This window comes from Alosa pseudoharengus, unplaced genomic scaffold (assembly GCF_046254945.1).
Source record: "Alosa pseudoharengus isolate Yale_2024_CS ecotype anadromous, Long Island Sound unplaced genomic scaffold, YU_APseudo_1.1 YU_APseudo_1.1_scf_5, whole genome shotgun sequence".
Classification (NCBI taxonomy): Eukaryota; Metazoa; Chordata; class Actinopteri; order Clupeiformes; family Clupeidae; genus Alosa; species Alosa pseudoharengus.
In genome coordinates, this window is record NW_027468837.1 from 34,436,843 (window position 1) to 34,454,428 (window position 17,586).

The 17,586-nt window shown below is 44.0% G+C and overlaps 1 protein-coding gene across 3 annotated transcripts in view; it reads left to right on the plus strand.

Moving 5' to 3' along the window:
- Nucleotides 1-17,586, plus strand: part of LOC143103707 (potassium voltage-gated channel subfamily KQT member 2-like) — a 43,918-nt gene that overhangs the window by 5,805 nt on the left and 20,527 nt on the right. For all 3 annotated transcript variants that reach the window (XM_076267498.1, XM_076267496.1, XM_076267497.1), the window contains exons 2-4: nt 13,550-13,640; nt 13,980-14,106; nt 14,628-14,803. In XM_076267498.1, the coding sequence (XP_076123613.1) occupies nt 13,550-13,640; nt 13,980-14,106; nt 14,628-14,803 (394 nt within the window). The remainder of the gene's footprint in view (nt 1-13,549; nt 13,641-13,979; nt 14,107-14,627; nt 14,804-17,586) is intronic.

Below are 17,586 nucleotides of genomic sequence, written 5' to 3' on the forward strand. Positions count from 1 at the left end.
CTTTTAGATACTTCAAACAGGAGGCTTCCACCATTAACAATTATTTACCTGTTTGGACTCCAGTTGTTATTCAATGTTTAATGCATTTATTATAGTGTATCTGGACTTGGTTCTGTGTCTGGACTAGGTATATTGCACAAGGCTTTCATTTTTTTGGTTCCTTTGAATGTAAAACCTATGGGCCATGCGTGATCTCTAGCAATCAGAAGACAAAAAGTTAATTTTGTTGACTCAACAAACTAATCACCAGCTATGAAAAGCCCGCTACATTATGCATACAGAGTTCTGAGACGGCTCTATGAAAGTCCTTGATTAGAGGCAGGCAGAACTGGGGAGAAGTTGGGAGAAAGTGCCAGGTTGTTGTGACCTGTTTTTCAACGTGAGTCGAGCGCGTCTAGCCTTGCGGTGCTTAATTTAACGTAAGGTGGCGCCCTAAGAGCTGGGGTGCGAGAGCGAGGTTCGTGTGCGGCAAGCGCCAGACACCGCCAGACTTCACCGTTGAAACTGCTATGGTGGTGGTGATGGCACTGTGTTTGTGTTTTTTGGTTGTGGGTGGTTGAATGAGTATGCAAATTGGCCTTCTGTGTGCGTGTTCCTGTGTGTCAACCAAATGATGCTGTTTACTGTAACTCACTTGTTTCTCTTCATTATTCTGTTGTGGTCTGTTTATACAACATTGAAATAAGAAATGCGTAATTCGAATGTTTAAATTCCACAATCCTATAATATTTATTCATGTGTATAGATAGACACTGCAGAGCAATGTACAAAGATGGTATTGTCTCACAGATGAATTTAGGTTGTCATCATGCCAAGGAGATTATGGTATAGGACCATAGGGGTGGAGCTTAGACAGCCTGGCCAACCATAAAGCCCCCCAGGGTTTCTAGAACTCATTTTAGATGCTCACACTGCACTCTTGATGGCAGCTGCCGCAGAGGTGTCAAAGTAGTTTGCGTGTGTGTGTGTGTGTGTGTGTGTGTGTGTGAGTATGTGTGTGTGTGTGTGTATGTATGTGTGTGTGTGTGTGTGTGTTTGTGTGTGGGTGTATTGGTGTGGGTGCGTTTCTGTTATTCTGAATGGCAGAAGCTCAGAGCAGAGCAACCTAGCACAACAACTTGCACAGTGACGACGAGAATCCTCTTTCAGCGTTCCGCAAATAGCCGCCGATCGCTGGTCCCGCATGTCAGATGCAAAGAGGGGAAGTGGAAACACTTGTTATTCCATCCTGGCTCACATTGCGTAAAATACAATTCATGTAGCGGGTGGACCCACGGGAAATAGGGTAAGAAAAGGGCCAGAATGGCGTGGCGTGGAGTGGTGTGGAATGGTGTGGCGTGGCGTGGTGTGGAGTGTTGTAGCATGGAATGGCATAGTGAAATCCCATGTCTCGGACTCTGAGTCAGATGGTGGCTCTCTCCTGTCTCTACCCCCTCTGCAGAGAGAGAGGTAGGCTTTTCCTAAACAGAATGTCAGAGTGAGAGGTGGAATGACTAGTGTGTATGCTGGTGTGATATCAGCCAGTGCACACATGACTCACGCCAGGGCTTTTCTTCCCAGTGTGAGCGGACATTATGGCTCAGTGGTAAAACAGGCGGCATGCAAAACACAGAACAAGAGCGGCAAAAAGCAACAACACAAACAAGCAAGTGGCAGCACACTGTTTTTCCAGTAGAAAGGTCATGGCTGACATAGTTGTAGCGGAAAATGCCTGGGCTTTTTGTATCGTTCGAGCCTTACAGTTCAGCAGATGTCTGTGGTGTTGAGTTGTGTGCGTAGCGTAGCGTAGCGTACCCAGGGAGGAGGTCTGAGACCAGGCATCTAGCAGGACAATATGGATAGCAGCCTTGTCCCGCGTCTGTGATGGATGTTCTGACCACAATGTCAAGGAGAGGCCATGCACACACCTTTACACACACACACACTCACACACACACACACACACACACACACACACACACACACTGTCTCTAACTCTCTCTCATGCGTGCACTCTCACACACACACAAACACACAACACACACACACACACACACACACACACACACACACACACACACACACACACATCCTTTCATATACACCTTGGTCTCTACTCTCAGTCTGGGAGAAGGTGTTTTTTTGAATCTCACCGCTGCGGCGTCATCTATCATGTACTAGTAAAAAAAAAACTAAAAAAAATCTATTTTGGTGCAACATTTCATTTCATCCATCATAAACAACAACCAGTAACTCTCTTTTAATAGCTTGGAAGGAAGTACTGTACTACTCTCTTTTTCACTCTGTCTGGCACAGAGGAGACTCGCATCAGCACACAGGGCCAAGGAGAGACGCTAAGGCACTCACCCATCACAGTGGCGGTGTTTTGGAATACTTGGCTTAATTACTTTAACACAGGTTGTAATTAGTACAAATCAGAGGCGTGGGATCTTGGATAAACCTCTCAACTCAGAAGATGTGAGGCCTGGATTTAAACTTAACGGCATGTTAAGACGAGCACTCGGCGCTGCTGTCACGGCGGCGCTGCTGTCACGGCGGCGCGTGTCTCTCCGACGCCTCGTCTGAGGAGAGGACAGGTGAGGTGAGAGAGCGCTGCCATTTTGATCTCGTACACGCCGACATCACACAGAATCCCTGCAGCCACTGGAATTAGCATGTCCCCTCATCAAATGCAAGTGCGCACAAGGCTCATTAAATTAAAATGGAGACAGACGCTGCTCCCAACAGCGCCGGTAGTAAATGTGTGTGTGTGTGTCTGTGTGTGAGTCAGTGTGTGTGTGTGTGTGTGTGTGTCTGTAGACACACTTGTGTTTAATTAACATGTGAAGTACAGGGCACTCTTTTGCTTTGTGTGGTATTATTCTTCAAACTTTCTTTTTGCTCTGTCTCATAAGAAGACACGCACACACACACACACACACACACGAGAAGAGAGAGTGTGTGTGTGAGGGAGAAAGAAAGAAAGAAAGCAAGAAAGAAAGAAAGAAAGGGTGAGATTGGGAATGTTGATTGAATGATTGAAAACCTGAAAATGAAAGATTTAAAAAGTATCATGTGTTTCCCGTCATACCCAGTCCTACTGTAGCTCATCTGCAGCATGTCACAATGGCGAAGAGATGAAATCAATAAAACATATGACAAAGAGCCATGGCGTGACTTGCAAGCCGAGGGCTTACATCACCTGTGAGCAAGTTCACTGAACCCGCTGAGACACATTGTGCCCCTGCAGTGGGGAGGGAGGGAGCGAGTGAGGGAGGGAGGAGAGAGAAAGATAGATAGATGAGAAGAGAGGGAGAGATACAGAGAGTGAGGGAGGGAGAGAGAGGAGTGAAAGAGATAAATATATTGGAAGAGTGGGAGATAGAGGGAGGGAAAAAAAAGGGAGTGAGTGAAGGAGGGAGAGAAAAAGTGAGTGAGAGAGAGAAAGGGAGGGAGAGAGAGAGGGATGAGAGAGGGAGAGTGTGGGTGTGTCAGGGTTTACTGTGCGTCAGTCTGAGCAGTATGTCCACAGCTCAGGGCCATTATGCTCTGCAGGCAAATAGAACATTGGGCCTGGCAGGCTTGATTAAGAGCAGTGTCCTCTCAGACGCAGCACTTACGGGACTGCTGAGTGCCCTCCCGGTTTGATCGCCGTGACCATGGCCTCTTCTCTCCTCATCCACACTCTCTTTATCAATCTCTCTATCTATCTATCTATCTATCTATCTATCTATCCATCTCTATCCATCCCCTCAGCAGCACCTCTGTGCATGGTCCCCCTCTACCTCTCTGCCCCCCCACTCTCTCTCCTGACCTTACCCCACCCCACCTCACTGCCAATCACCCCTTCTTCATTCTCTTCCTTTCTTTCTCTACCTCTATTGCCCCTTTTACCCACTTTTTGTGCCTTCACCCCACCCCTCTCTCTCTCCGTTCCTCTCTCGCCCTCTCTTTTTCCATTTCTTCATCTCTTTCTCTCTCTTTTTGTCTTTCTACCTCTCTGACTCACTCTTTTTCTCACGCTCTCTAGCTCTCTCCCCCTCTCTTTCTTTACTCTCTTCATCTCTTTCTCTCTCAACCCCTCACTCCCCCCACCCCCTCGGCTGCAGTCCTGTGCTGTGTGCTGGATGTCTTCCAGCCTGTCTGGCAGCATTAGGCTGAGCCCAAGGCGAAGGGTGGGGGGGCTGGAGATGGAGATGGAGATGAAAGCAGAGGAGGTGCCATGGTTACAGGAGAGGAAGAGAAGAGAAGAGCAAAACAACACGAGGCAGGAAAGGCACAGAGTCGAGGGGGGGGTCTAGAATGGAAAGATGGATAGGAGGAGTATGAGAGACAACATGATGGGGAGATTGAACAAGGTTGAAAAGGGTGATGACAGAGATGGTTGATGAATTGGTTGAGGGTGGTAGTTGGCAAACTGCAGAGTTACAAGTAGGATGAAAGTGGGGCTGCAGAGTACAAAGGCTGGGAAAAAGGGAATTGGAAAGACAACACAGCCCAGGCAGCAGTCAGACCGATTGCCTGTGAAATTGTCCCACTTAGGCCACTGTTAGAAAACCACCCAAAATGAGAATCTCGTTAGTTTTTGGGAGGCTGGAGGGGTTGGAGTGAGGCAGCAGCTGCCGTAAGATAAATGGCTGAAACGAAAGCTATGCTACAAAGCATCATTGTAGTCAAAACCGAGACCAAGTCCTGACCCAGACCAGAGTGTATCAAGACCAAGACCTTGAGAGGTTGAGAGACCAAGTCCTGACCAAGGCAAGGCAAGCATACCTGCTTGATCCCAGACAAGAGCATCTTCTCCTATATCTTCACCTGTTTCTTGTGGTCAGCTGCAAGTGTGTGAAGGGTTAGGGGGGGCAGTTGTTAAGAAAAGTAACAACATTTTCAAATGATTATAGAGGCAGGGTGGCATTTGAAGCAAAATGTTTTACCTCCAATCACAGTAATGTGTTAACAAGTACATTTTGAGACTTTGTGATGTAGTGGTCTGGTCTTGAAATAAAACCTCGACAAGACCAAGACCGTGAAACAGTGGTCTTGAGACAGGTCTTGAGTGTAACAACTTTACTACAGAGGCATAAACATCCATGTCAATATACCGTAAGCAGTAATGTTTTATAGGGTGAAGATCACTGACCTCGACCCAAGCAGCCCCATGGAGACACCGAAGCTGTGGTCCAGCCATTAGAGTGATGAGTGACCGGGTCTAGTTCAGGGTGATGCTGCAGTACATCACCCTCAACTCTTCTGGTTTCCTTGGGGCTGATATCCTGCTTTGGCTTTAGAGTTATACACAAACACAGTATAGGATGCAGATGAATAAATATTTTCATCGGAGAGAAATATATATTTTTGTTTACTGTTTACTACTTATGTATGTAGATGTGTCAAGCAGAAGTGGAAGTGAATCATACAGTGCTGTAAATTCAGGAAGGTGATTACCCAAACATTTATTACTGAGGAGGCCTCTCCAGTATTTGTTGTTGTGAGATGCTGGTGATATTTACTATATCTATTTAACTTCAGGCTGTGAACGGTTTTGGTCTTACATTGCAAGTTTGGCCTGTAATTTAATATGGTTGGCAGTGAATCGGGAAGACACATCGTATTAGAAGCACACTGCTGTTCAGAGATTCTGCGTTGATTTAAACAGGAGGCAAAGAAGTAAACACCGTTATAGATCATTCATATCTGTGTGGCTTTAACAGTTGGCTTGTTGCAAGGAGAGGTTTTAAATTATACTTATATCAATACAGCACACATATTCTCAAAGGTACTTTAAGGCCACCCATCATACAGTTTTTTTCAATCGCTAACAAGCGCGTACCCATACTTCAGATACTTTTTCTAAACTCTTAACACAGACTCACACCTACAAAACACAATTGGCCAAATGGATAATTTTCTTCTCAAAAACACATTTTGTTAAATATATACTAACTCTTAATTTCAAAACAGAACACATCTTTCTCTGCACACACTAACTTTACCAAAACACTGGAAATCTGACTCAAAATGAAATTATTCTGTCAAAGAATAACACTTCAAGGTACATGCAGTCAATCAAAGTATACCAGGTTTCAAAATACTGGCTATTGTTGACATTACAAAACTAGACTTTTATGTTTCAGTTTTACAGGTATTTACATGCAAAACATGCTCTATCCACAGTTTTTACACTACATTTCTTGGTTGGGAACTGTATGTCCACATGTAATGTTCACATTCAAAAGCATTCCAGTAAAAAGCAAATCAGTTTTTTTCCCTTTACTGTTTACTACAGGAGGTACAGTAGAAATACTGTTTACAGTATGATAGAACAGAAAAAGTTTTACAGTATTGCTTACAGTGAACAAAATATCCATGAAACACACAAGAGCATTCTGAACAAAAAACAACAGCAAAAAGCCCATGATAAAACTAAAAAAACACAAAATTACTGTATCTAATCTCTGCGATCTTCAGGGTTAGGCCACATGTTTTCATCAACATCGCATCTGATATTACAGTTTTTCTCAGTCGCTTTGGTGCTTTTCTCAGATCAGAATGAAAATTCTCATAACTATTAGTTCAACCTCCACAACATTTAGTCATTTGTGCACATCATAGTAACAATTTCTCCTTCCTCTGAACAAATTGCAAATGCTTTTGAACATGTATCAGTTGCTTTGTCATGTCAGTCAAAATGAACTATACTTATGGATGCTGAATAGTTGTTCCCAATAAAACTAATAGTCTTCATTTCATTGCTTGAGTCATTACATACAAAATTGGTGAACTAGTTATCAAATTCTGTCACAATGCTGTAGAATTGCAAAGCGCACATAGAGTAAAACTGTGAAACGTACATATTCAGTGTCTTGTACTCACTTACTCCCCTAACTACAGCAATTTGTAACTTTACTGTAGTTTTCAAATGGCTGTACAAGTACTGTATAGTGCTGTCTTGAGCATTTTCAGGTAGTGTCACACCGAGTTCTGACCTTTTTTTGCTTGGGAAAACACAGAGCATAAACTGTCATAATGAAAACATGACAAAGCCATTTGACTATCTTGTTCATAAACGATGGTGTCAAGACTTCTCATTTTGATGACACTGGCAGTTTCATTGATATAAATACTTGCTTTTGAGGAATGGACTATCCATTTTGAGCAAGCAACATGCTTTTGCAGGTTATCCACTAGGTTTTGCAGTTTGCACTAATTGTTTTGAGAAATGCACTAACTGCTGTGTAAATGTTAATAGTGATGTGAGAAAAGCACCAAAGCGACTGAGAAAAACTGTATCCAAGGCGATGCACCTGGGATAAAACCATTTGGTAGCAGAAGCAGAGGTTTTTATAGTGTATTTAAGGTTTGGAATATTGTGTTTGCTATTGTGGGATGTTGTGTGTTAACATTCGTAAATACTACAAAAACAGTCCATAGTTTTGTTGGGAGGTATAGCTTGTCTGTAAAGAAAATGTTAGCATTGTTGAAATGTGTTCACTGACTGCATATTGTGTAAAAACGACATGAAATGTGTGAATGGTATGGCCACAAAAGACTGATGCTGTGCTAATTGTGTTTAGAGTTTTGAAAATGTGACAACTGGTTAGACAAACGCTTGTTAGCGACAGAAAAAAAAACTGTAAAAGGCAGAATCCCAAAGCAGAGAGTTCTGTGGGGAACTGAAGCCAGTCAATATGGAGGGAGCCTTTCCTGTGGTCCAGCCCTCTGCTAGCAAGCCCTCGGGGCAGAGAGGAAGCCCAGTGTCCAGTGGAGTATTCGCCAGGTCCTCAGGTCGATGTATTGACCAATGTCTTGTGTTCGGAATCAATGGGCTATAATTGGAGACGGGTGTGCTGTCACCCAATACAGTGTCCACCATGAGGAGGAGCAAAGGAGAAGGGAAATGCAGCTTCTACTGTGAGTGATGCAGAGCAGGACATAGTGTCCAGAAACACAGAGAGAGAGAGAAAGAGAGAGGTCTATACCCATTATTTTGGACATGAGTGGAGCTGTGTGGTGTGGAGGGTTCAATGTAAGGAGTCAATGTAAATGGTTCTTCTTTGAACATAGCGTCTGTCAGGTTATGTCAAAAGAAGAACCATTTACAGTTCGAATAATAAGCTCGATACAGTTCGAGATAAGCTCTCATAAGACCCACAGATGAGTCTGACAGCCTGGGCTGTCACAGAGAGAGGCCTCAGCCTGTACAGCCTCGATGTCGCCGTGGTCCTTTTGATGCTTTTCACAATGCCGTAATTCATCGGTGATTGGCTCATAAGTGGAGCCCAAAGAAACATGACAGCTCATCCTCCGCTGTTCAGTTAAGAGGCCGTTTACACGACACCGCCGGGTGAATTTTCTCTTACCGCTTTCACACCTTTAACGACTCCGGCAAGAAAAAAACTTGCATGTACACACAGAGGTGTAACCGGCTAAATGTGCTGTAGTGCATATGCCAGACCAGTCGATGGCGCCGCTGTGCAGAAGCTTCACGATATTTTAGCGTGAATCGCGTAGAAGATAGGGATGGGCAAAGCAAGGCTTTATGAATCACTGAAACGTTCGAAGCAATTGTGCCGAATTGTTCCGAAGCTTTGAAACAATTCCGACACCTCAGAGCTGTTTAGGGTGAAACAAATCTGTCAAATGCTTCGTATTGGAGATGTAGTCTTTAAAGTTCGTGGCTTGCTTTGTTACCTGTGTTCAGTCTTTGTCAAAAGCTAAGCAGCATGCCCTTGGTCAATAACTGGATGGGAGACCACATGAAGCCACAATAAAGAGAATCTTATTGCTGCCACTATGTGTTCTCTAAATCACTTTCTTCTTATAAAAACTCTCGATTTTTGACCATTCTGAGTTTAGTTGAAACTGTGTGGTTAATGGTGAAGTAAGAAAACATAAACAGATACGATCTGAAACAATACCTTACCAATCAAACGGGGATCGAACCACATTTGAGCAGTTTGGGCTACCGTGCAAAAAACACCCTCACTAACCACTACACCATCATGGTTATTGCTTAAGAAAGAGCTACACTGTTAATTGAACGCGCGGGCACGCCTGCCGACACCGGTTAAATGCACCGAAGGTTCACTTAACTTTGGTCACATGGCATGGGGATTTTGAACGATGTTTCGAAGCAGTGGTCACATGACATGGCGGTTTTGAACCACGTTTCGAAGCAGTGTTTCAAAACACTTGTGCTTCGAAGCCTCGACACTGATTCGAGACATCGGTTTCGAAAGTCACACCCCTAGTAGAAGAAAACATTGTTGAAACCAAAGATTCTAGAACAGAGCTCTGTTCTAGAATCTTTGGTTGAAACAGTTTGTTAAGCCAGAGAATGTCTAATAAGTGCTCTGGTTAAGCAGTCGCATGAAATAAGGAGACTACAGACAATTCGGTTTTCAATTCAACTGTTAAACTAATAAAGTTCATTTTCAAGGTATGTGACTGCTATGTGAAATTTCAAATGCTTAGCCTACGCATTGCATTAGGTCTGAGCACCACTGGAGAAAACACTAACATGCAGTAGGCCTAAGCTAATGTTTAACTAGGTTAAGCTAACGTGTGCTTCTAACTTAGCCACTAAAGGCTGATAGGCATATAAATCATGACAGGGGAAAGAAAAACATTTTAATATGATAAATAAATGGTTCGGTTTGTTTTGACAAGCAACATGTCAGGTCGAGTGCCGTGGCTGGGTTAGGGGTGGGGCTGGCTATGTCGTCATAGGATTGCCGGCTTCACACGTCTACACGGCACAGTCTAGCCGGCGGTTTCAGAAGTTCCCACTTCGGAAGCCGGTTTCAAAAGCTATCGGTTTCAGCCTCCTAAACTGCCGGCGTCGTGTACATGCAAGGCGTAACCGTTAACAAAACCTCACCGGTTTCACAAAAACCGGCGTCGTGTGCACGGCCCCTAAATGGCTTTGTGACGCTCTCTTTGACAGAAAGACTTTACAGACCAAATGGACTACAAAATGGGTGTTAGATAATGGTTAAAGGTATTCATACCAGTTGCCCCATTCAGCCAGAGCTAAAACACGCAGTAGGATTTGAGAAATCCAGGCCTTAGTTTGGACTTTTCAAGCCACAATTAAGTCTGAACTGGACATATGGATAGATGCAACTATCCACACATTATATACCTTAGTTCTTGAACAAGGGATTTTACATTAAGCCTCCACAAACTGTAAATGAATTAAAGCCAAGCAGAGCAATTCTGTCACATGCTTGCGTAATCATTGCCAAGGCTACACTGCATGCTCAAAAATGTGACACACCGCAAACAGTTGCAACTGCTTGCCGTGCAACACCACTATCCCTGTTCCTGGAGGTATTTACATCAAAGCTTGTGTTGTGACGAGTGTTGCGGCATGGGGTTCTAATTTCGGTTTTCCGTGCCGCATTAACAATATCACCGTTACATTGCAATGTTCCAGCCATCAGAGTGAGTCAGAGCGAAGGATGGGATGCTCACTGTCCATTGTATCGGGTTACTTGTAATGTGCTGTAAGCTTGCTCGTGCCGGTGTTCCAGTTTAGATGGTGAGCAGTTTAACTGGTGATATTTGCATAAAATCAGTGAATATTCAACAAGACCCTGCCTACTTCTTAATCTGCTCTGCCTCCGATAGTGCAGGTTTATATTAGGCTACATTTTCACAAAGTGTTTGCAAGTGAGACAATATAACGGATATCGCTGAAAACATCACCAGTGTATGTCTAATACATGTCCGTTTAAGCATTATCCACAAATATGACACATGAATGAATGGAAAAAAATAAAACTAGTGATCTAGCTGGGATTCGAACCACGCATGGACAAGAAAGTTGATTGGATTACCTTCTACATCGTCTATACCACTACACTACAAGCCGCTGAAATCAATGCCAGATTTCTATGTATATATTGAACTGTTAGTCAAAGTTAACACAGGTTAACATAAGTGAGAAATATACGCCCATGTTAACTGGTGCCATCACAATTTAACATGGGCATATGCAAGCCTCAAAACAACAAAATAGGTTCATCTTTGCCTCACATACCAAAACCTAACTGATGTACAACAAACTGGCATGTCCCACTAACACTTTATTCAGTTTTGGGGGTTAATAATATGAAATACGTCAGTCATACGTCAGTAACTTAGTGTCATGTCTCGGTGAAGTTATGCAGTGAGCTGTCTAATGATTTGAAGTGAACACATGAAACTTATTTTCTCCGAGTTAAATATTATTTAATTTGTTGATCCTAATTTGACGACACAAAATGGTTATCATGGTAGCATATATTACAAAACTTTGATGAGAGAGTTTGATGACAGATGTTGCTGTTTCAGATTCCCACGTAGCCTAAATTAGAAAATAGTTTAGCCTACTTACTGCTCATTCAGCAGCCTGTTGCAAAACATTCACTTAGCCTAGATGTTTGCTATAATAAATATTTTGATCGATTGAAAAATAAGCTGTCACAAGACAACATAGACCTATTAATTTAATAGGAACACCATGCTAATGCATAGACACAAAATAACCAGTGGTGTAATTGGTTAGCAGGGTGCACTGTTGCTGCTAGCTTGCTATTTTAGTGAGCAGTTCGAGGCCTAAGTGATCTTCATAATTTTTGCTTTCTGCACAAAAAACGAGCAATGTCTGATGGGGTCATTTGTTACTGTTTGTGATGCAAAATTACTGAGGCAAAATTAATCTGCATTATTCAAGGCATGCATTCGCTGTGTTTGCTCATGTTATAGGCTATCACCAGTTAACATGGACATCAGGATAGCTAGTAAGCTAGTAGACTAGTCTAATAGACTAATAACAAGCGTTGCTCTCTGTGGCGTAGTGGTGATAGTGCTTACTGCTTAGAACATTTTGCCTCAGTGAGACTCATGTTCGAAACCCAACAAAACCTTCGCTGATTTACTTTGACACATTTCCTGTTTGCACAACATTTTGTGTGGATGCTTAAGCAGACATGCATTATACATAGCGATTCCCGCATGTTTTCGGCAAGATCTTGCTTCATATTCTGTCATGCATTGTAGGCTTGGGAAAATGTGAATCTCCAGCACTGGAAGGGCGGAGGCAGAGCAAAGCATTGTTAACAAGTAGGCAGGGTCTTGTTGAATATTCACAGATTTTATGCAAATATCACAAGTTAACCTGCTCACCATCTAAACTGGAACACCGGGCTCAGCGAGGCTTTGTCAACTGCAGCCTTTGTTATGACAGGCCTGACAGGCCCTTGCGTCGCTCACAGTCCCCGAAAACGCTGAGGACTCACGTCATCGCTTTGTCCAGTTTATCAGTTCCTTGAGCTTTGCGAAACAAACGTCTTCCTAAAAAGTGGTTCGCCAGCATCTGTGGGCTTCGTGGGGCTGACCGGGGGATTCGAACCAATAGGATCCAGGAGCCCATGTGTTGCAGATGTTTGTTTGTGGACCACAAAGCCTCTCCTGCATGTGTCAAGTCAAATTACACACTTGTGTCAGCAGGCTGCGTGTGTGTTTTTGCTGACTGCAGGTTGTCAGAAGCTTTGCATTAGCCATTGCAACACTGCAGGACATTAATTCAGTCTGCTGTAGCTGTCAGCTCGGACAGGCCACTTTCATTCGGCCAGAAATGTTCATCCTCTCGCTATCATCTCTTTTTCTCCCAACACTTTTAAATGTACTGTGCTCTAGCAAATGAAGCTTACACTGAAACGAATCTGGTTACATCTAGTGTTCTAGCATTCGTTGTGCTATTGGAAAGAGTCAAAGTCACAGAAGCCACTGTCTTCTGCATTCGTTGTGCTTTTGGAAAGAGAGCCACTCTGATATAAAACACACTATAATCATGTTAAAGGAAAGAAAAGACATTGTAATATCAGCATAAGTATATTGTTCCAGTGTCCGTGTGGTGCACAGTTGTCTGTACATTCCATCACCTCCCCCCCCCCCCCCCCAAAGAAGCTGGTTAAAAACGATGATATCTCTGTCGATATGCTGTCCCCCCATCTCGATCTGCCCGTGGAGGCTGATCTATGGTTCCCATGCCCAGGGCTCCATCTCCATTAGCCGAGGACTGATATCCTGCCATGGATCGTATGGCTTAGCCCCAGCCTGCCTTCACGCCAGCTCAGCACTTCTGCAGGAATTGTATTGAATCTGTGTAGAGGAAACCGTTCAAATCCCCACACCTCTTGCTGTGAAGAGAACAAAAAAAAGAACAAATCTCAACGTCTCAATTATGATAGTAGGATACCTTGAGGTGTTGAGACTTTTATATCGTTGTAATATTGACAGGGGTGCTAAAGCGTGTCCTTCACAATGGCCGTACAGCTCATTATATGCTTAACGGCGAATAGGCCTACCCCCCTCCATAAGTGTTATCTGAAAGAGGGCGATAGTATTTCAAACCACACACCTTTATGGTAATGCAATGTCCATTAATCACAGCCACAATCTTATCCTATTCAGTTCAGCTCAATTAAATTTGAGTATGGTGTTGCTGCACTCAGATACTGTACTGCATTGATTTCTGGTGTGGGGATTTGAGCCAAGCTCTTTTGTGGCGCTTCCCTTTCAGGTTCCTGCTGGTGTTCTCCTGTCTGGTCCTCTCAGTGTTCTCCACCATCAAGGAGTACGAGAAGAGCTCCGAGGATGCTTTGTACATACTGGTATGTGTGTGTCTGTGTGTGTGTGTGCGTGTGTGTGTTAGAGAGAGAGTGTATGTTTGTTTGTGTGTGTTTGTGTGTGTGTGTGTGTGTGTGTGCGTGTGCGCATGTGTGATTGTGATTGAGCCTAGAACTGTCATGGAAACAACGTTTTGAACTTGAACACACACACTAAAGCCTTGTTTCAGTTCAATGGTTTCTGATATCCTGGTGTTACACTTGGAGGCATCCCTCTGCAGCACATTTCATTATCTGGATCTGGTTTCTGTCCAGTTCTGTCCTGACAGGATGTTGGTCATTTCTCTTCTTTAGTGTTTTTTTTTTTTGTATGCGTCTTTGCAGGAAATTGTGACCATCGTTGTGTTTGGCGTGGAGTACATCGTCAGGATCTGGTCAGCAGGATGCTGCTGCAGGTACAGGGGATGGAGAGGCCGGCTGAAGTTCGCCCGCAAGCCCTTCTGCGTCATCGGTGAGCAAATGGAAAAGGAGGCCCTGAAATGGCTTCATTGTTCTGGAAATACAGCTGTCCATAACCATCTCTGAGTCCCTGTCCCCATGTAGCATTGTCATGTCCCTGCAGTCATGGCTGATTCCAGTGCATCACTAATTAAGTCAGAAAAGAATGACAATTGTGATGAAATATCAATTTCAACTGAATCCTCTTTGTGCAAAATTACTCCGTAATTGCATTGCTTTGGAAGCAATTTTCTTAGCAGGCGCCCTCAAACCAGTCTGCTTTTAGCCATCTTGTGTCCAATTATTAACATAAATTACCAGGCCAGTCATGATATCCGCTTGGGCCCTGGTGTCCAGTCCATTCAGTTTATTAATACTTTGGAGATGCATCTGGACTCTATACCCTGCTGCTGAATCATTTCAGACTCCCCAACGGGCCATTACAAGCTCCATGCCGATTCATTAGCATTGCATAGTGCTGCCATGATTCTGGGAAGGATTGGCTAATGACCCGGTCGGCCGTCTCTGTTGCAGACATCATGGTGCTGATAGCCTCCATCTCGGTGCTGGCCGCCGGTACCCAGGGGAATGTGTTTGCCACCTCGGCTATCAGGAGTTTGCGTTTCCTGCAGATCCTGCGAATGATCCGGATGGACCGGCGAGGAGGGACCTGGAAACTCCTCGGTTCGGTCGTCTATGCCCACAGCAAGGTAATGGACGCACAGTAATGGTCATGTCAATTACTTCAATACTTCAGTCCTGAATCAATTTTGTTTGAAAATGACCTTAGTTTCATTGAAAAGAAACACATTAAAGGCTGATTTAGGTCAATTACATTGCACAGGGTGAATCAGGGAACCTGGGTCGAAGGAATTTTTGCTCCTGTGTTGAAAACCATATATTTCTGATGTGTAATATATGACTTTTTATAGATATTTCCAAAATGTCCCCCATGTTGTGGCTTTGTTTCTGCTCTCATTCTCCCATTACTTCTGCCTTTTTGAGGCACTCTGAGGCAGTCACACCAACTGATTTCTCAGAATTCCCTCAGACTGTACATGGTGCAACAGGTTTCAGCGTCTCACTCAGTGGAGATGTCAGGGGGCGATCTTCCAATATCACAGTCAGATGAAAAACATGACACTCATTTTTGCTCTTGCTGTTGTGAGAGGAGACCAGCCAATATCCTCAACAAGGCACACAGGCAAACACAGCTTTCATGTATAGATCTGTTTTGTCTTGCATTCACGCATCCGTGCCCTGCATAATGTGTCAGGCTTAGATCTGAAACGGCAGTCAGGCCATATTTGTGAGAGGAGCCATTCTGTTGAATGTTATCTGTCAGATAACAACTCAGAATCCCCAGCCTCTACTGTTGCCACTCTGTCGCTACCCAGCTCCACCTAGAGCCTGATAAATGGGCCCTTGTCAGGGGGAGGGTTGGGGTTGGGTGGGTCCACTCCAGCTCCAGCCATGCATATCTGCTGGCTTCCTCCTCGGAGGGCGGTGGAGAGAGCAGGTTTAATGAGATATTCTCCTTAAGCATCAGATGGAGTGGATCCGGGTCAAGATGGAGACCGCCAGGCCATCATTCATATCTTCTGATTGAATTTGCCCAACCGAACCCAATCGTTCCAGCCCCAGGGACCTTTCTATTGGGGGAAAATTGTAGCCTTTGTATGCCTTTGCCAAAATGTCATCCCAAGAAGCATTGAAGATGAGGCAGGGCCATTATTACTGACAATGGCAGTTAAGTCAAAAGTGTTCTTCCAATCGCTGTGAAGTAAGAGATGTCAGCTTGCTGGGAAACCATTATCTGTGTACTGTAATCGTTGAGGCATCACTCAGAAATGTCTCTGGACTTTGTCACATTCAGCACCATAATGGTCTGAAATGCTTTGTGCTTCATCTGATCTGAACCTACTGAATTAGCAGCATTTGAGCTGCTTACGGTAACATCAAAAGATGTACAATAATTATCTCATTGTTGTTTAAGCATGCAATGTCAATATGTCAATATCAATATCTACATGTGTAAAGATTTACTTTAATGTAATGTAATACTAATACAATCATATTATGAAGATAATAATATTTCATGTTGAAGATTAGACTTTGACAATGATAGATAGATACATAGACAGGTAGACAGATAGATAGGTAGGTAGATACTAGATAGATAGATAGATGGATAGATAGATAGATAAAAAAAGAACTCTTGCTCTTATATACGCCCTCTGAATGTTCTGTCACGCCTTTCCCCATGTGCATCATGTCACCCAGTAGTCAATTACAGGACATTTGTTGGTGATGGGGAATAAACATGCATCTCCAATTTCTTGCTTGAACAGTGTTCGCAAGGACCCCCCCCCCCCCCCCCCTTCCCCCAGCACAGAAACTATCAGCTATTTTTAGGTAAACTCATTTTCGGTTCAGCTTCTTCTCGTTTGTCGTCTCAGCAGTTTTCCCCCTCACTCACTCCGATCCAGAGCTTGCCGCTGGGGGAATAGTGGAAGCTGTTGTCTAGGTTATAAAAGGCAGCTCCGTTACTATATATGCTGTGCCTTATAAATAACTGCTGCATCATAAATGTGCTTAAAGTTCAATGACTTATGATATATGAAGCTGTTGAGGAGTACAGTCAAAAATATGTGATTAGAATGTTCCCAAACCAAGAGTTCCGCACTGACTGCGACAATTACCCTCAGTCCTCATCGACTGTATAATGAATACTGAATAGTATATTGTTTGTGTAGAAGGAACCAGGAAAATAATCCTCAATCCTCAATACCTCAATAGGTTGAAGGTATAAGTATGGGTCCAGTAGTGCTGTCTCATAACAACGAAAAGAAAACCACTGACAAATAGTTAGCTGAATGAAATGTGTGAGTGTTTTGTACACGCAGTGTTGTATGGAGGCCTGCTGTATCTTACTCTAAACATTATTAGCGAAATGCAGCCATGAGACATTTTCAACTGATTAGTAATATTGGAGGCTTTAGTTTCCCTATTCAGAAGCTCATTCTCCAACAGTCATGGTTGAAGGGGTGAGGGGACAGACGTGCAGGATGTAGGATCTAGGTCACCTCTGTCTGACTTGTAGAGAAATGCTGCTGCCGTATGTCTGTCTCCCATCTGCTAGCATGCACAGGTGTCCACCCGCCATGGCCTGGGATCCGTGTGTGCCGCTCGGGCATACCCGCCTCCTCAGGAACTGACCTCTGAAGGTGGGCCTCCCTCACCTGTGCCAGGTGCCTACTGTAGCCATGGCACCGAGACGAGCCAGCTCAGCAGAACCCAGGGCATGCCCATGCACCTGTGCCAGTCTGGAGGCTTGGCCCCCTAATGCCTCCTCTCCCACCCTCCCGCTCGTTAGTCGGAAGTGAAAACTGATCTTGTGTACGTTCCCATATTCTATACCTCGGCACTCACCCGCTGCTAACCCCCCCCCCCCCCAGTCCTGGCAGAAGAAGTCCTACAGAAAAGACTCTCC